At 41.2% G+C, this 20,135-nt stretch overlaps 1 protein-coding gene across 1 annotated transcript in view; it reads left to right on the top strand.

Annotated features, from left to right (window-relative positions):
• The first annotated feature begins 16,162 nt into the window (after positions 1–16,162).
• The window catches only part of LOC116938908 (IgGFc-binding protein-like), an 82,683-nt gene continuing 78,710 nt past the window's right edge, over positions 16,163–20,135 (top strand). The window contains exons 1-6 of the mRNA XM_076060629.1: positions 16,163–16,365; positions 16,548–16,750; positions 17,060–17,204; positions 17,404–17,451; positions 18,082–18,323; positions 19,052–19,226. Of these exons, the coding sequence (XP_075916744.1) occupies positions 16,263–16,365; positions 16,548–16,750; positions 17,060–17,204; positions 17,404–17,451; positions 18,082–18,323; positions 19,052–19,226 (916 nt within the window). The 5' untranslated portion in view covers positions 16,163–16,262. The remainder of the gene's footprint in view (positions 16,366–16,547; positions 16,751–17,059; positions 17,205–17,403; positions 17,452–18,081; positions 18,324–19,051; positions 19,227–20,135) is intronic.

Below are 20,135 nucleotides of genomic sequence, written 5' to 3'. Positions count from 1 at the left end.
GTCTAACTGATCTAGTTCTGTGCGTATAAGTCTGATTTTTTCTGAGATAAGAGCTAAGCTAGTTTTGAAAAGAATTCGTTTCGCATTAGAAGAAGTTACAGTAGCAGAGGTGAGTGTAAATGCGATTGGTATTACCCCAGAGTCGCGGCATCTCTTCAGGAAGGTGAGAGACTCGATCAGCTGAGCTTTCTTATCCCGGAGTTTATTGAAGGATCTTAAAGTTATGTGAAAACCCTCCCCGTAGAGGCGATTAAATTTTGATTTAAAGCTTTCGTGACTGCAGTAATTCATATTCTTAGTTTTTTCGGTAAAGTCACGTTGAAGAGAAACAACAAAATAACAAAATATATATAAAACAATAAAAAATTCTCACGACGTTTCGACCATAACTCAAACGGTCATCATCAGGTGTGTCGGTTTGCATAAATTTATTTAGAAAACGGCATATTTATTTATTTATATATAAAAAAATAACGTTTGCGTCACGCGCAACGATTGGCAGTTTGCCCAGGACTAGTCCATCTATTTTTTGAAAAGAGGAGGGGGGAGACGAAATTTGTTTTTATGTATGCTGTCTGAAAGCCACTGTAAGCGTGAACAATCAATCAAGAACTGAAATGATTTATCAAATCTTTCCAATGATTGCTAAGATAGAATCCATCTTCTCGGTTGAAATTGTCTCTGTGCTTGTATATGTGGATAGCCTCATGAACGAATCTCTCATGGAAGCCAGATGGCTTACAAAGAACCTCCGTCTTGGAAAAGTCAATGGCATGTGAGCCTACTGAATTAGAACAATGATCTGCTACGGCCGAGGTGTTGGTCCTACCGTGTTTAAGGTCTGCTTTATGTTCACGAATGCGGTCCGAGATATGGCGTTTGGTTTCTCCAATGTAACTACTACCACAGAGGCAACTTAGTTTGTAGACACCAGGGTATTGTATGTCCGGAATCACATCTTTTACAGACGGAACCAGATCACGGATTTTATGTAATGTGTTGAAACGGACCTGGATCTTGTGTTTATTCAAGATTTTGGAGATCTTTTTTGTGATCCCAGCAATGTAGGGTAAAGTGATGGTTTTGAAAGGCTCCTCAAGAGGGTTCTTCTTCATGGTTTGAGTGATAGCTTTGCGGATTGTATAGTCGGAGTAACCATTAGCCCTAAGAGCTTGGTGTACGTGCTTGAGTTCACTGCTTATGTGTTCCTGGTCGGATATGCATTGGGCTCTATGATACAGAGTCTTGATGAGAGAATTCTTCTGTGATGGATGGTGGTGGGAATCCGGTTTCAGATAAGCATCCGTATGGGTAGCTTTCCTGTAGACAGAGTGGCTCATTGAACCATCAGGTCTCTTTTTAATTAGGACATCCAAAAAAGGTATCTTGCCATCTATTTCGACTTCCATGGTAAATCTGATGGCTGGGTGTATGGAATTGATGTGGTCGAAGAATTGGTCTAGAGCAGGCCGGCCATGTGGCCAGATGACAAAAGTGTCATCCACGTACCTCTTCCATAAGGTTGGGCGCAGAGTGGCAGTCTGGATGGCGTCAGTCTCAAATTTCTCCATGAAAATGTTAGCTATAACTGGAGAAAGGGGGGAGTCCATTGGGGTGCCCTCAGTTTGTTTGTAGAAAGTTCCATTCCAAGTGAAGTATGTATTGGTTAAACAGTGTCTCACCAGGGGGGGTACCTCAGTGTTTAGTCCTTGATGAACCAAGTCTTCAATGATTGCAATGGTGTCAGGTACAGGAACCTTGGTGAATAAGGAAACTACGTCAAAACTGACAAGCAGGTCGTCTGGGGACAGGGAAATACCCTTGATTGTTGATACCAGGTGAGTAGAATTTTGTACCGCAGAGGTGGTCTTTCCAGTGAAAGGACGCAGGATTTCAGACAAAAAACGAGCTAGTTTGTAGGTGGGGGAGCTGATAGTAGAGACTATGGGACGAAGAGGTGTATCAACTTCATGTATTTTTGGTAAGCCGTATAATCTTGGTGGCCTGGCAGCAGAAGGTTTCAACGAAAAATGTTTAGATTGATCAATTAACGCGGTTGAATCAGAAATTATTTTGTTGGTTTGTGTGACGAGGCTGTTGGTGGGATCTCTTTTTATTTTTGTATAACTACCATCGTCGAGTAATTCTTTAATTTTGTTGTATTCTATTTTATCCATGATGACAGTAGCATTGCCTTTGTCAGCTGAGAGAACTACAATATCATTCCTCTTTTTTTAATTTATATAATTCAAAACGCTCATCTTTGCTGAGGTTGCTAGCTGGCATCTTAGCGTTTTTGAGGGTTGCAGCGATTTCAGATCTTGCTACGTCTGCAGCGATGTGACCCAGGCCCCTGAGAGCAACGTCTACTTGGGCAATTATATCATTAACTGGTATGTGTTTAGGTGTGACTGCAAAGTTTAGACCTTTAGCTAAAACGGATTTCAGACCATCGGAAATAGAACTGTTACTGCGATTAATTACGACTTTATTAACGTCTAACTTTTTGGTGTGTGGGTCCGGTCTTTTGTTGAAGAGGAGGTTAAATTTGGAAATCAGGTTTTCCTTACATTTGGTCGACATAGTAGCAGCTGAAGAGGCAGTCATATTGTCTACATGTTCCCAATCCGATGTGGACATTATTGCCGTCAATGATAAGTGTGATTTGTAGAGTGTCTTGTCTAACTGATCTAGTTCTGTGCATATAAGTCTGATTTTTTCTGAGATAAGAGCTAAGCTAGTTTTGAAAAGAATTCGTTTCGCATTAGAAGAAGTTACAGTAGCAGAGGTGAGTGTAAATGCGATTGGTATTACCCCAGAGTCGCGGCATCTCTTCAGGAAGGTGAGAGACTCGATCAGCTGAGCTTTCTTATCCCGGAGTTTATTGAAGGATCTTAAAGTTATGTGAAAACCCTCCCCGTAGAGGCGATTAAATTTTGATTTAAAGCTTTCGTGACTGCAGTAATTCATATTCTTAGTTTTTTCGGTAAAGTCACGTTGAAGAGAAACAACAAAATAACAAAATATATATAAAACAATAAAAAATTCTCACGACGTTTCGACCATAACTCAAACGGTCATCATCAGGTGTGTCGGTTTGCATAAATTTATTTTGAAAACGGCATATTTATTTATTTATTTATATGTATAAAAAATAACGTTTGCGTCACGCGCAACGATTGGCAGTTTGCCCAGGACTAGTCCATCTATTTTTTGAAAAGAGGAGGGGGGAGACGAAATTTGTTTTTATGTATGCTGTCTGAAAGCCACTGTAAGCGTGAACAATCAATCAAGAACTGAAATGATTTATCAAATCTTTCCAATGATTGCTAAGATAGAATCCATGTTCTCGGTTGAAATTGTCTCTGTGCTTGTATATGTGGATAGCCTCATGAACGAATCTCTCATGGAAGCCAGATGGCTTACAAAGAACCTCCGTCTTGGAAAAGTCAATGGCATGTGAGCCTACTGAATTAGAACAATGATCTGCTACGGCCGAGGTGTTGGTCCTACCGTGTTTAAGGTCTGCTTTATGTTCACGAATGCGGTCCGAGATATGGCGTTTGGTTTCTCCAATGTAACTACTACCACAGAGGCAACTTAGTTTGTAGACACCAGGGTATTGTATGTCCGGAATCACATCTTTTACAGACGGAACCAGATCACGGATTTTATGTAATGTGTTGAAACGGACCTGGATCTTGTGTTTATTCAAGATTTTGGAGATCTTTTTTGTGATCCCAGCAATGTAGGGTAAAGTGATGGTTTTGAAAGGCTCCTCAAGAGGGTTCTTCTTCATGGTTTGAGTGATAGCTTTGCGGATTGTATAGTCGGAGTAACCATTAGCCCTAAGAGCTTGGTGTACGTGCTTGAGTTCACTGCTTATGTGTTCCTGGTCGGATATGCATTGGGCTCTATGATACAGAGTCTTGATGAGATAATTCTTCTGTGATGGATGGTGGTGGGAATCCGGTTTCAGATAAGCATCCGTATGGGTAGCTTTCCTGTAGACAGAGTGGCTCATTGAACCATCAGGTCTCTTTTTAATTAGGACATCCAAAAAAGGTATCTTGCCATCTATTTCGACTTCCATGGTAAATTTGATGGCTGGGTGTATGGAATTGATGTGGTCGAAGAATTGGTCTAGAGCAGGCCGGCCATGTGGCCAGATGACAAAAGTGTCATCCACGTACCTCTTCCATAAGGTTGGGCGCAGAGTGGCAGTCTGGATGGCGTCAGTCTCAAATTTCTCCATGAAAATGTTAGCTATAACTGGAGAAAGGGGGGAGCCCATTGGGGTGCCCTCAGTTTGTTTGTAGAAAGTTCCATTCCAAGTGAAGTATGTATTGGTTAAACAGTGTCTCACCAGGGGGGGTACCTCAGTGTTTAGTCCTTGATGAACCAAGTCTTCAATGATTGCAATGGTGTCAGGTACAGGAACCTTGGTGAATAAGGAAACTACATCAAAACTGACAAGCAGGTCGTCTGGGGACAGGGAAATACCCTTGATTGTTGATACCAGGTGAGTAGAATTTTGTACCGCAGAGGTGGTCTTTCCAGTGAAAGGACGCAGGATTTCAGACAAAAAACGAGCTAGTTTGTAGGTGGGGGAGCTGATAGTAGAGACTATGGGACGAAGAGGTGTATCAACTTTATGTATTTTTGGTAAGCCGTATAATCTTGGTGGCCTGGCAGCAGAAGGTTTCAACGAAAACTGTTTAGATTGATCAATTAACGCGGTTGAATCAGAAATTATTTTGTTGGTTTGTGTGACGAGGCTGTTGGTGGGATCTCTTTTTATTTTTGTATAACTACCATCGTCGAGTAATTCTTTAATTTTGTTGTTGTATTCTATTTTATCCATGATGACAGTAGCATTGCCTTTGCAGGCTGAGAGAACTACAATATCATTCCTCTTTTTTAATTTATATAATTCAAAACGCTCATCTTTGCTGAGGTTGCTAGCTGGCATCTTAGCGTTTTTGAGGGTTGCAGCGATTTCAGATCTTGCTACGTCTGCAGCGATGTGACCCAGGCCCCTGAGAGCAACGTCTACTTGGGCAATTATATCATTAACTGGTATGTGTTTAGGTGTGACTGCAAAGTTTAGACCTTTAGCTAAAACGGATTTCAGACCATCGGAAATAGAACTGTTACTGCGATTAATTACGACTTTATTAACGTCTAACTTTTTGGTGTGTGGGTCCGGTCTTTTGTTGAAGAGGAGGTTAAATTTGGAAATCAGGTTTTCCTTACATTTGGTCGACATAGTAGCAGCTGAAGAGGCAGTCATATTGTCTACATGTTCCCAATCCGATGTGGACATTATTGCCGTCAATGATAAGTGTGATTTGTAGAGTGTCTTGTCTAACTGATCTAGTTCTGTGCATATAAGTCTGATTTTTTCTGAGATAAGAGCTAAGCTAGTTTTGAAAAGAATTCGTTTCGCATTAGAAGAAGTTACAGTAGCAGAGGTGAGTGTAAATGCGATTGGTATTACCCCAGAGTCGCGGCATCTCTTCAGGAAGGTGAGAGACTCGATCAGCTGAGCTTTCTTATCCCGGAGTTTATTGAAGGATCTTAAAGTTATGTGAAAACCCTCCCCGTAGAGGCGATTAAATTTTGATTTAAAGCTTTCGTGACTGCAGTAATTCATATTCTTAGTTTTTTCGGTAAAGTCACGTTGAAGAGAAACAACAAAATAACAAAATATATATAAAACAATAAAAAATTCTCACGACGTTTCGACCATAACTCAAACGGTCATCATCAGGTGTGTCGGTTTGCATAAATTTATTTTGAAAACGGCATATTTATTTATTTATTTATATGTATAAAAAATAACGTTTGCGTCACGCGCAACGATTGGCAGTTTGCCCAGGACTAGTCCATCTATTTTTTGAAAAGAGGAGGGGGGAGACGAAATTTGTTTTTATGTATGCTGTCTGAAAGCCACTGTAAGCGTGAACAATCAATCAAGAACTGAAATGATTTATCAAATCTTTCCAATGATTGCTAAGATAGAATCCATGTTCTCGGTTGAAATTGTCTCTGTGCTTGTATATGTGGATAGCCTCATGAACGAATCTCTCATGGAAGCCAGATGGCTTACAAAGAACCTCCGTCTTGGAAAAGTCAATGGCATGTGAGCCTACTGAATTAGAACAATGATCTGCTACGGCCGAGGTGTTGGTCCTACCGTGTTTAAGGTCTGCTTTATGTTCACGAATGCGGTCCGAGATATGGCGTTTGGTTTCTCCAATGTAACTACTACCACAGAGGCAACTTAGTTTGTAGACACCAGGGTATTGTATGTCCGGAATCACATCTTTTACAGATGGAACCAGATCACGGATTTTATGTAATGTGTTGAAACGGACCTGGATCTTGTGTTTATTCAAGATTTTGGAGATCTTTTTTGTGATCCCAGCAATGTAGGGTAAAGTGATGGTTTTGAAAGGCTCCTCAAGAGGGTTCTTCTTCATGGTTTGAGTGATAGCTTTGCGGATTGTATAGTCGGAGTAACCATTAGCCCTAAGAGCTTGGTGTACGTGCTTGAGTTCACTGCTTATGTGTTCCTGGTCGGATATGCATTGGGCTCTATGATACAGAGTCTTGATGAGATAATTCTTCTGTGATGGATGGTGGTGGGAATCCGGTTTCAGATAAGCATCCGTATGGGTAGCTTTCCTGTAGACAGAGTGGCTCATTGAACCATCAGGTCTCTTTTTAATTAGGACATCCAAAAAAGGTATCTTGCCATCTATTTCGACTTCCATGGTAAATTTGATGGCTGGGTGTATGGAATTGATGTGGTCGAAGAATTGGTCTAGAGCAGGCCGGCCATGTGGCCAGATGACAAAAGTGTCATCCACGTACCTCTTCCATAAGGTTGGGCGCAGAGTGGCAGTCTGGATGGCGTCAGTCTCAAATTTCTCCATGAAAATGTTAGCTATAACTGGAGAAAGGGGGGAGCCCATTGGGGTGCCCTCAGTTTGTTTGTAGAAAGTTCCATTCCAAGTGAAGTATGTATTGGTTAAACAGTGTCTCACCAGGGGGGGTACCTCAGTGTTTAGTCCTTGATGAACCAAGTCTTCAATGATTGCAATGGTGTCAGGTACAGGAACCTTGGTGAATAAGGAAACTACATCAAAACTGACAAGCAGGTCGTCTGGGGACAGGGAAATACCCTTGATTGTTGATACCAGGTGAGTAGAATTTTGTACCGCAGAGGTGGTCTTTCCAGTGAAAGGACGCAGGATTTCAGACAAAAAACGAGCTAGTTTGTAGGTGGGGGAGCTGATAGTAGAGACTATGGGACGAAGAGGTGTATCAACTTTATGTATTTTTGGTAAGCCGTATAATCTTGGTGGCCTGGCAGCAGAAGGTTTCAACGAAAACTGTTTAGATTGATCAATTAACGCGGTTGAATCAGAAATTATTTTGTTGGTTTGTGTGACGAGGCTGTTGGTGGGATCTCTTTTTATTTTTGTATAACTACCATCGTCGAGTAATTCTTTAATTTTGTTGTTGTATTCTATTTTATCCATGATGACAGTAGCATTGCCTTTGCAGGCTGAGAGAACTACAATATCATTCCTCTTTTTTAATTTATATAATTCAAAACGCTCATCTTTGCTGAGGTTGCTAGCTGGCATCTTAGCGTTTTTGAGGGTTGCAGCGATTTCAGATCTTGCTACGTCTGCAGCGATGTGACCCAGGCCCCTGAGAGCAACGTCTACTTGGGCAATTATATCATTAACTGGTATGTGTTTAGGTGTGACTGCAAAGTTTAGACCTTTAGCTAAAACGGATTTCAGACCATCGGAAATAGAACTGTTACTGCGATTAATTACGACTTTATTAACGTCTAACTTTTTGGTGTGTGGGTCCGGTCTTTTGTTGAAGAGGAGGTTAAATTTGGAAATCAGGTTTTCCTTACATTTGGTCGACATAGTAGCAGCTGAAGAGGCAGTCATATTGTCTACATGTTCCCAATCCGATGTGGACATTATTGCCGTCAATGATAAGTGTGATTTGTAGAGTGTCTTGTCTAACTGATCTAGTTCTGTGCGTATAAGTCTGATTTTTTCTGAGATAAGAGCTAAGCTAGTTTTTAAAAGAATTCGTTTCGCATTAGAAGAAGTTACAGTAGCAGAGGTGAGTGTAAATGCGATTGGTATTACCCCAGAGTCGCGGCATCTCTTCAGGAAGGTGAGAGACTCGATAAGCTGAGCTTTCTTATCCCGGAGTTTATTGAAGGATCTTAAAGTTATGTGAAAACCCTCCCCGTAGAGGCGATTAAATTTTGATTTAAAGCTTTCGTGACTGCAGTAATTCATATTCTTAGTTTTTTCGGTAAAGTCACGTTGAAGAGAAACAACAAAATAACAAAATATATATAAAACAATAAAAAATTCTCACGACGTTTCGACCATAACTCAAACGGTCATCATCAGGTGTGTCGGTTTGCATAAATTTATTTTGAAAACGGCATATTTATTTATTTATTTATATGTATAAAAAATAACGTTTGCGTCACGCGCAACGATTGGCAGTTTGCCCAGGACTAGTCCATCTATTTTTTGAAAAGAGGAGGGGGGAGACGAAATTTGTTTTTATGTATGCTGTCTGAAAGCCACTGTAAGCGTGAACAATCAATCAAGAACTGAAATGATTTATCAAATCTTTCCAATGATTGCTAAGATAGAATCCATCTTCTCGGTTGAAATTGTCTCTGTGCTTGTATATGTGGATAGCCTCATGAACGAATCTCTCATGGAAGCCAGATGGCTTACAAAGAACCTCCGTCTTGGAAAAGTCAATGGCATGTGAGCCTACTGAATTAGAACAATGATCTGCTACGGCCGAGGTGTTGGTCCTACCGTGTTTAAGGTCTGCTTTATGTTCACGAATGCGGTCCGAGATATGGCGTTTGGTTTCTCCAATGTAACTACTACCACAGAGGCAACTTAGTTTGTAGACACCAGGGTATTGTATGTCCGGAATCACATCTTTTACAGACGGAACCAGATCACGGATTTTATGTAATGTGTTGAAACGGACCTGGATCTTGTGTTTATTCAAGATTTTGGAGATCTTTTTTGTGATCCCAGCAATGTAGGGTAAAGTGAAGGTTTTGAAAGGCTCCTCAAGAGGGTTCTTCTTCATGGTTTGAGTGATAGCTTTGCGGATTGTATAGTCGGAGTAACCATTAGCCCTAAGAGCTTGGTGTACGTGCTTGAGTTCACTGCTTATGTGTTCCTGGTCGGATATGCATTGGGCTCTATGATACAGAGTCTTGATGAGATAATTCTTCTGTGATGGATGGTGGTGGGAATCCGGTTTCAGATAAGCATCCGTATGGGTAGCTTTCCTGTAGACAGAGTGGCTCATTGAACCATCAGGTCTCTTTTTAATTAGGACATCCAAAAAAGGTATCTTGCCATCTATTTCGACTTCCATGGTAAATCTGATGGCTGGGTGTATGGAATTGATGTGGTCGAAGAATTGGTCTAGAGCAGGCCGGCCATGTGGCCAGATGACAAAAGTGTCATCCACGTACCTCTTCCATAAGGTTGGGCGCAGAGTGGCAGTCTGGATGGCGTCAGTCTCAAATTTCTCCATGAAAATGTTAGCTATAACTGGAGAAAGGGGGGAGCCCATTGGGGTGCCCTCAGTTTGTTTGTAGAAAGTTCCATTCCAAGTGAAGTATGTATTGGTTAAACAGTGTCTCACCAGGGGGGGTACCTCAGTGTTTAGTCCTTGATGAACCAAGTCTTCAATGATTGCAATGGTGTCAGGTACAGGAACCTTGGTGAATAAGGAAACTACATCAAAACTGACAAGCAGGTCGTCTGGGGACAGGGAAATACCCTTGATTGTTGATACCAGGTGAGTAGAATTTTGTACCGCAGAGGTGGTCTTTCCAGTGAAAGGACGCAGGATTTCAGACAAAAAACGAGCTAGTTTGTAGGTGGGGGAGCTGATAGTAGAGACTATGGGACGAAGAGGTGTATCAACTTTATGTATTTTTGGTAAGCCGTATAATCTTGGTGGCCTGGCAGCAGAAGGTTTCAACGAAAACTGTTTAGATTGATCAATTAACGCGGTTGAATCAGAAATTATTTTGTTGGTTTGTGTGACGAGGCTGTTGGTGGGATCTCTTTTTATTTTTGTATAACTACCATCGTCGAGTAATTCTTTAATTTTGTTGTTGTATTCTATTTTATCCATGATGACAGTAGCATTGCCTTTGCAGGCTGAGAGAACTACAATATCATTCCTCTTTTTTAATTTATATAATTCAAAACGCTCATCTTTGCTGAGGTTGCTAGCTGGCATCTTAGCGTTTTTGAGGGTTGCAGCGATTTCAGATCTTGCTACGTCTGCAGCGATGTGACCCAGGCCCCTGAGAGCAACGTCTACTTGGGCAATTATATCATTAACTGGTATGTGTTTAGGTGTGACTGCAAAGTTTAGACCTTTAGCTAAAACGGATTTCAGACCATCGGAAATAGAACTGTTACTGCGATTAATTACGACTTTATTAACGTCTAACTTTTTGGTGTGTGGGTCCGGTCTTTTGTTGAAGAGGAGGTTAAATTTGGAAATCAGGTTTTCCTTACATTTGGTCGACATAGTAGCAGCTGAAGAGGCAGTCATATTGTCTACATGTTCCCAATCCGATGTGGACATTATTGCCGTCAATGATAAGTGTGATTTGTAGAGTGTCTTGTCTAACTGATCTAGTTCTGTGCATATAAGTCTGATTTTTTCTGAGATAAGAGCTAAGCTAGTTTTGAAAAGAATTCGTTTCGCATTAGAAGAAGTTACAGTAGCAGAGGTGAGTGTAAATGCGATTGGTATTACCCCAGAGTCGCGGCATCTCTTCAGGAAGGTGAGAGACTCGATCAGCTGAGCTTTCTTATCCCGGAGTTTATTGAAGGATCTTAAAGTTATGTGAAAACCCTCCCCGTAGAGGCGATTAAATTTTGATTTAAAGCTTTCGTGACTGCAGTAATTCATATTCTTAGTTTTTTTCGGTAAAGTCACGTTGAAGAGAAACAACAAAATAACAAAATATATATAAAACAATAAAAAATTCTCACGACGTTTCGACCATAACTCATTTTCATGGAGAAATTTGAGACTGACGCCATCCAGACTGCCACTCTGCGCCCAACCTTATGGAAGAGGTACGTGGATGACACTTTTGTCATCTGGCCACATGGCCGGCCTGCTCTAGACCAATTCTTCGACCACATCAATTCCATACACCCAGCCATCAGATTTACCATGGAAGTCGAAATAGATGGCAAGATACCTTTTTTGGATGTCCTAATTAAAAAGAGACCTGATGGTTCAATGAGCCACTCTGTCTACAGGAAAGCTACCCATACGGATGCTTATCTGAAACCGGATTCCCACCACCATCCATCACAGAAGAATTATCTCATCAAGACTCTGTATCATAGAGCCCAATGCATATCCGACCAGGAACACATAAGCAGTGAACTCAAGCACGTACACCAAGCTCTTAGGGCTAATGGTTACTCCGACTATACAATCCGCAAAGCTATCACTCAAACCATGAAGAAGAACCCTCTTGAGGAGCCTTTCAAAACCATCACTTTACCCTACATTGCTGGGATCACAAAAAAGATCTCCAAAATCTTGAATAAACACAAGATCCAGGTCCGTTTCAACACATTACATAAAATCCGTGATCTGGTTCCGTCTGTAAAAGATGTGATTCCGGACATACAATACCCTGGTGTCTACAAACTAAGTTGCCTCTGTGGTAGTAGTTACATTGGAGAAACCAAACGCCATATCTCGGACCGCATTCGTGAACATAAAGCAGACCTTAAACACGGTAGGACCAACACCTCGGCCGTAGCAGATCATTGTTCTAATTCAGTAGGCTCACATGCCATTGACTTTTCCAAGACGGAGGTTCTTTGTAAGCCATCTGGCTTCCATGAGAGATTCGTTCATGAGGCTATCCACATATACAAGCACAGAGACAATTTCAACCGAGAACATGGATTCTATCTTAGCAATCATTGGAAAGATTTGATAAATCATTTCAGTTCTTGATTGATTGTTCACGCTTACGGTGGCTTTCAGACAGCATACATAAAAACAAATTTCGTCTCCCCCCTCCTCTTTTCAAAAAATAGATGGACTAGTCCTGGGCAAACTGCCAATCATTGCGCGTGACGCAAACGTTATTTTTTATACATATAAATAAATAAATAAATATGCCGTTTTAAAAATAAATTTATGCAAACCGACACACCTGATGATGACCGTTTGAGTTATGGTCGAAACGTCGTGAGAATTTTTTATTGTTTTATATATATTTTGTTATTTTGTTGTTTCTCTTCAACGTGACTTTACCGAAAAAACTAAGAATATGAATTACTGCAGTCACGAAAGCTTTAAATCAAAATTTAATCGCCTCTACGGGGAGGGTTTTCACATAACTTTAAGATCCTTCAATAAACTCCGGGATAAGAAAGCTCAGCTTATCGAGTCTCTCACCTTCCTGAAGAGATGCCGCGACTCTGGGGTAATACCAATCGCATTTACACTCACCTCTGCTACTGTAACTTCTTCTAATGCGAAACGAATTCTTTTCAAAACTAGCTTAGCTCTTATCTCAGAAAAAATCAGACTTATACGCACAGAACTAGATCAGTTAGACAAGACACTCTACAAATCACACTTATCATTGACGGCAATAATGTCCACATCGGATTGGGAACATGTAGACAATATGACTGCCTCTTCAGCTGCTACTATGTCGACCAAATGTAAGGAAAACCTGATTTCCAAATTTAACCTCCTCTTCAACAAAAGACCGGACCCACACACCAAAAAGTTAGACGTTAATAAAGTCGTAATTAATCGCAGTAACAGTTCTATTTCCGATGGTCTGAAATCCGTTTTAGCTAAAGGTCTAAACTTTGCAGTCACACCTAAACACATACCAGTTAATGATATAATTGCCCAAGTAGACGTTGCTCTCAGGGGCCTGGGTCACATCGCTGCAGACGTAGCAAGATCTGAAATCGCTGCAACCCTCAAAAACGCTAAGATGCCAGCTAGCAACCTCAGCAAAGATGAGCGTTTTGAATTATATAAATTAAAAAAGAGGAATGATATTGTAGTTCTCTCAGCCTGCAAAGGCAATGCTACTGTCATCATGGATAAAATAGAATACAACAACAAAATTAAAGAATTACTCGACGATGGTAGTTATACAAAAATAAAAAGAGATCCCACCAACAGCCTCGTCACACAAACCAACAAAATAATTTCTGATTCAACCGCGTTAATTGATCAATCTAAACAGTTTTCGTTGAAACCTTCTGCTGCCAGGCCACCAAGATTATACGGCTTACCAAAAATACATAAAGTTGATACACCTCTTCGTCCCATAGTCTCTACTATCAGCTCCCCCACCTACAAACTAGCTCGTTTTTTGTCTGAAATCCTGCGTCCTTTCACTGGAAAGACCACCTCTGCGGTACAAAATTCTACTCACCTGGTATCAACAATCAAGGGTATTTCCCTGTCCCCAGACGACCTGCTTGTCAGTTTTGATGTAGTTTCCTTATTCACCAAGGTTCCTGTACCTGACACCATTGCAATCATTGAAGACTTGGTTCATCAAGGACTAAACACTGAGGTACCCCCCCTGGTGAGACACTGTTTAACCAATACATACTTCACTTGGAATGGAACTTTCTACAAACAAACTGAGGGCACCCCAATGGGCTCCCCCCTTTCTCCAGTTATAGCTAACATTTTCATGGAGAAATTTGAGACTGACGCCATCCAGACTGCCACTCTGCGCCCAACCTTATGGAAGAGGTACGTGGATGACACTTTTGTCATCTGGCCACATGGCCGGCCTGCTCTAGACCAATTCTTCGACCACATCAATTCCATACACCCAGCCATCAGATTTACCATGGAAGTCGAAATAGATGGCAAGATACCTTTTTTGGATGTCCTAATTAAAAAGAGACCTGATGGTTCAATGAGCCACTCTGTCTACAGGAAAGCTACCCATACGGATGCTTATCTGAAACCGGATTCCCACCACCATCCATCACAGAAGAATTATCTCATCAAGACTCTGTATCATAGAGCCCAATGCATATCCGACCAGGAACACATAAGCAGTGAACTCAAGCACGTACACCAAGCTCTTAGGGCTAATGGTTACTCCGACTATACAATCCGCAAAGCTATCACTCAAACCATGAAGAAGAACCCTCTTGAGGAGCCTTTCAAAACCTTCACTTTACCCTACATTGCTGGGATCACAAAAAAGATCTCCAAAATCTTGAATAAACACAAGATCCAGGTCCGTTTCAACACATTACATAAAATCCGTGATCTGGTTCCGTCTGTAAAAGATGTGATTCCGGACATACAATACCCTGGTGTCTACAAACTAAGTTGCCTCTGTGGTAGTAGTTACATTGGAGAAACCAAACGCCATATCTCGGACCGCATTCGTGAACATAAAGCAGACCTTAAACACGGTAGGACCAACACCTCGGCCGTAGCAGATCATTGTTCTAATTCAGTAGGCTCACATGCCATTGACTTTTCCAAGACGGAGGTTCTTTGTAAGCCATCTGGCTTCCATGAGAGATTCGTTCATGAGGCTATCCACATATACAAGCACAGAGACAATTTCAACCGAGAAGATGGATTCTATCTTAGCAATCATTGGAAAGATTTGATAAATCATTTCAGTTCTTGATTGATTGTTCACGCTTACAGTGGCTTTCAGACAGCATACATAAAAACAAATTTCGTCTCCCCCCTCCTCTCTTCAAAAAATAGATGGACTAGTCCTGGGCAAACTGCCAATCGTTGCGCGTGACGCAAACGTTATTTTTTTATATATAAATAAATACATATGCCGTTTTCAAAATAAATTTATGCAAACCGACACACCTGATGATGACCGTTTGAGTTATGGTCGAAACGTCGTGAGAATTTTTTATTGTTTTATATATATTTTGTTATTTTGTTGTTTCTCTTCAACGTGACTTTACCGAAAAAACTAAGAATATGAATTACTGCAGTCACGAAAGCTTTAAATCAAGACATATTTTGTGTTAACATTAAATGAGCTTGTAGGACTAGACCCCGATACACCTGCGCTGGTTAGGCACTGGTTAGGCTGGTTAGACACTGCCTCACCAATACCTACTTTACTACTTTACTTTGGAATGGCACCTTCTACAAACAAAATGAGGGTACCCCTATGGGTTCCCCCTTGTCAACAGTGATAGCCAATATTTCATGGAGAAATTTGAATCGGACGCCATCCAGACTTCCACCCTCAGACCTTCCCTGTGGAAGAGATATGTAGACGACACTTTCGTAATTTGGCCACATGGCCTCCCAGCTTTGAACCTTTTCCTAGACCACATTAATTCCAGACACCCCGCCATCAAATTCACCATGGAAGTGGAGAAAGATGGCAAGCTGCCATTCTTGGATGTTCTGCTTGAGAGGAGACCTGATGGCTCATTGGGACAATCTGTCTACAGGAAACCCACCCACACAGATTGCTACTTGAAACCTGATTCCCACCACCACCCGACGCAAAAGAATTATCTCATCAAAACGTTATACCACAGGGCTCATTGCATTTCGGACCAACACCACCTGACCAGTGAATTAAAACATGCCTATCTATTTCTCGCTGAACTGCATTGGCTTCCGGTTGCTGAACGAATACATTACAAGTTCACACTCACTGCACACAAAGTGCTTGCTACAAATGAACCACAATACTCTGCTGATCTCATCCAGGAACATAAACAGTCACACAAACTCCACTCATCCTCACACCAGCTTTTGGCTAACCATCGAACAAAGATGGTCACCGCATAAAGGGCTATCAGATGCACTTCTACAGCCGTGTGGAACACACTTCCTTCCAATATTAGGAAGCCACTGGAGCTCTGTACTTATACATTTTAATTTAAAACTCATTACTTTAGAAATTGTATTGTTTAGTTTGTTGTCCTTTCCCCGCACCTCCGATTAGCACAGTTGACGACATACCATGTGACAGGTTAACATACATACATACATAGTTGCAAATATCGCTGTGTTGTAAATGATATTCACGTCGCTTGTGAACAGGAGCATTCCAAGAGTGCCATGCAGTGGTTAATCCAGAGCAGTTCTTCATCACCTGCGTTCTTGACCAGTGCTGGATGGATGGGAACGAGCAGTTCCTCTGTGCCTCCATGCAGACCTACGCTGATCAGTGTGCCCAGCATGGGGTCATCATCATGTGGAGGAACGACACCTTCTGCCGTGAGTACAAACCTGTCTGAGCTTTAATCCATAACACATCACATTGCATGAGACTGGGCCTTGTTTTTATTCTGTGGAAGCACAATGTACATCTGTGTGGTTTGTTCATTTGTATAGCTGCTTGCAGTTGTGCATCCCCATTGTAATTTATCTCTGAGTATGTTTATCATTTGTGTTGACAGCGCTCGAATGCCCTGCAGACAGCCACTATGAGAGCTGTGCCCCACCGTGCCCAGCCACGTGCAGCAATGTGACCCTCCCAGGTGCCTGCCAGCAGCCCTGTGGGGAGGGCTGTGTCTGTGATGAGGGTTTTGTCTTCTCAGGAGACAAGTGTGTCCCTCAAGATCAGTGTGGCTGCATGGACGACAACGACCTCTATCATCCGGTGGGTTAACCCTTCACATCATGTGAATTAAACGGTGATCATTTATTAATATCCACATAGGCAAGCTAAGCTATGTTTTGTTTTGGTATATGACCTACAAGTGTGCATTTTCATTTTTAAGACTAATGTATAAGTAAAGATGGAGTGCATTAAGTTTCACGCTGGAGTAAAATGGTGAAAATTATGAACAAAATGAACAAATGCAATGTATGTATGTTGCAATGATGTTGAAATATATCAGATAAGGTTTCAGTAAGCTTTCCCTGTTATGTATATTTCATGATTCTCATCGTGCATTGTTTTTCGCAGCTTGGGGACAGCTGGTTTGCAACACAGAACTGCAGTCTGCATTGCTCTTGTGGCGATGCTGGAGGCATGGTCTGTGAGCCTTGGCAGTGTGGAGTCTCCGAAATCTGCAGTGTGCAGAATGGAAGCCTGGGCTGTCACAGCTATGGTAAGATTTTCCCTACATATCCTACCCCAATGTAAGAAATAATCAAGACCGCTCATTTGCAATGACTTTTCAGCCCATAAAATGATAGTGGTATTGCTACAAAAAATATAATATTGTATGCGTATTTTGTGTTAATCTTAAAATTATGCTTCTCTTTGTGATACATCAATATGTTTAATTGCGTATATTTTTACCACAGATACCACAACAGTTTCACCACCAACAACAACTGCGCCTCCAAGCATAAGTAATCATGGACTGCACATCGATATCTCTTGCCCAGGATATTTACTTACAAATCATTTTTTTAAGAACTTGTACTGTAATATATTTTCGTTTCCTTGATGATGAACACATTCTAAACATAAAATGTTCATGATGGCATGAGAAGGAAATTGGTTGCTTATATTGAAAATGTATTTAACACAGCATATATCCTGCAAAACTGAGTTTCCTTGTTCAAATCCTGGCAGTTAACTGCTTTATTCTCATTGTTCAAGGATTGCATGTTGATGGTTCAAATACGAACTTGAGTGATTGAAACAAATCTTGCCTGTTTTAACTTCATTTGGTGTAGTCCTAATTTGATGGGAGAATTTGTTAATATTGACGGAGAAAAAAATGACTCGATCTCTAGTACCCTTGTTGCACAGTAGCTTGGCCTACCCCGTGGCTATATAAATAAGGATATTTCATCTCAATATGGCTTGATGATTTGGATGGGTAGGTTCCCTCTTTGTGAATATAAAAATAACAAGCATTTATTTTATTAGATGCTAAAATACAAACACAATCTCAAAACAAAGTAATAACACGATTTAAATGGCTGCATGGACGGTCACTGTGAAGTGAATGAAAATTCTCAAATCTTTTTCAGTAGCTGCAAGATGTGTGGTGCAGGGAGACCCACATTACACGACGTTTGATGGGCTCTATTACGACTTCATGGGCGCGTGCATCTACACAACAGCCAAGCTGTGCAACATCTCCTCCTCCCTGCCCCACTTCAACGTGGAGACTAAAAACGAGCGCTTCAACCCAAGCATATCTGTGCTCCAAGATGTTTACGTGGACGTATTCGGACACAGGATAACCATGACTACACATCACATCCTACTGGTTAATATTACACCTAAAAGGGCTGAGGTTTTAAAGTATTGATCAGTAATATGTGAGTTAAATATTAAATTATTAGCCTATTTGTTTGAGCTAGTGTCACAGGCGGTGCAATAACACATTCATGTTGTGTTGACGCATGCAGAGGCTAATGGGAGGCACCAACCCAGGCCGAGTGTATGTTCCACCACCACTTAATCTGTTATTTCTGCATTCTCACTTAATAACTCATTGGTGCTTCGCTTCTAGGAAAAGAATGCAACATTCTCCTCTTTGTAATTCCTACCGCCTACAATGGCAGTTACTCCAAATATGCTCTCATAGGCTGGAAATGGCAAATTGTAAACATTCTGAGACCATCATCTCCCGATGCTCGGGAACCCGGTTTATATTAAGGTGGCGGCCCGAATGTGAATTGAGCATCTCAGCAGAGGTGTCTTTTTAGATGTGCCCTCTTTACTTGAGTCCAACCTTCACTGTTAAATGAATTTGAGCCTTTGTGTCAATTGGAGGCTTCATATGATTCTGCCACTTACTGAATGAATTGTACACAACTGCTGAACAATGTGGTACTGGGGTAAAGCTCACTTCTCAATTAGCAGTAATTAAAGCCATTAACCAATCAATAATAAAATCAAAATTTAAATTGAGACCACTGGGATGTACAAGCATTATTATGAAGGGAAATGATTTCCTTAACGCTTGAATCACTCATGTGCTTTGATCTACAGTTGGATGGGGAGCGGGTGACGCCCCCACTGGTGTTACCGGGGATGCACGTGTCTCTGAGCGGCTCATACCTTGTGCTCATGACCAACTTCAGCCTCACAGTTCGTTTCGATGGGTACTATCAAGTTGTGGTGTCTGTACCAATGGAGTACGCTGGGCAGCTCTGTGGACTCTGCGGTGAGACAATGATCAAAATGTTCATGAGCATTATTGAAACCTGACTTGCGTTAGCATCGTTACAAGATTAAACATTCCCTTTCAAATTGAAATTAATTGAGAATGGAAAGGTTGGTAGTGAATCCTAGAGTTCATCAGCTTGTGATATGACGGATGAGACGCAGCACTTTATGAAAATAATTGGCAAAAACACACAAATCCTACGTGGAGAAATGAGTAAGACAGTTCAGAAGATAGGTTCAGTGATTTGGACATTTCCAAAGAGCACGAAACATAAAAGTACTGTAGAAGAACACGACACATAGCAATACTGTAGAAGAGGCAGCAAAGAGATGTGATGAAGACAGTCGAGGTGCTCAGACAGAGCTACATCATCTATAGGGAGGACAGTGCTTGATTTAGTTGCACCAAGCAGTTGTAGTGCTCACTTGATGCATCATCCCTGAGGTGGGAGCACTACTATATTTTGGGCAGACCATCGATTTGTTAAAGTGTTTTTAGTTAAAGCTGCTTAACATTTCATCCGAAACAACGTAAAAAAGCAGCGTAACATTCACAGAGGCACTCTTACGAATGATAAGATAAGGCAGAAGATAAGAAGTTGCCAAAGATAACAAATTCACGGCAATGGTAAAGATAAACCGATTATGAAGACATTCACGATGGATTTGAATAAGTTATTAATATTTTGCTTCAAGAATCCATGATTTTAAATAGTCCAGCCCCTTCTGAATCCACTGCTGAATGAAGGCGTCTCTCATTTGCGTTGGTCGTGGGGGTTGTTTGACCACACTTCATGCTGGACACTGCACGTTGCAATGGGGCCCAGGACCGGTTCATAAATCACTCACCACTCATGTTTGCTGTGGCTGGCAAAGTTATCTTTTGATGTATTCTTTGTCATTTTGT

This window comes from Petromyzon marinus, chromosome 5 (genome assembly GCF_048934315.1).
Source record: "Petromyzon marinus isolate PM22_M1 ecotype Great Lakes invasive population chromosome 5, UKy_Petmar_22M1.pri1.0, whole genome shotgun sequence".
Lineage (NCBI taxonomy): Eukaryota > Metazoa > Chordata > Hyperoartia > Petromyzontiformes > Petromyzontidae > Petromyzon > Petromyzon marinus.
The sequence above is the reverse complement of the archived record's forward strand: the minus strand, read 5'-3'. Positions and strand labels throughout refer to the sequence as shown.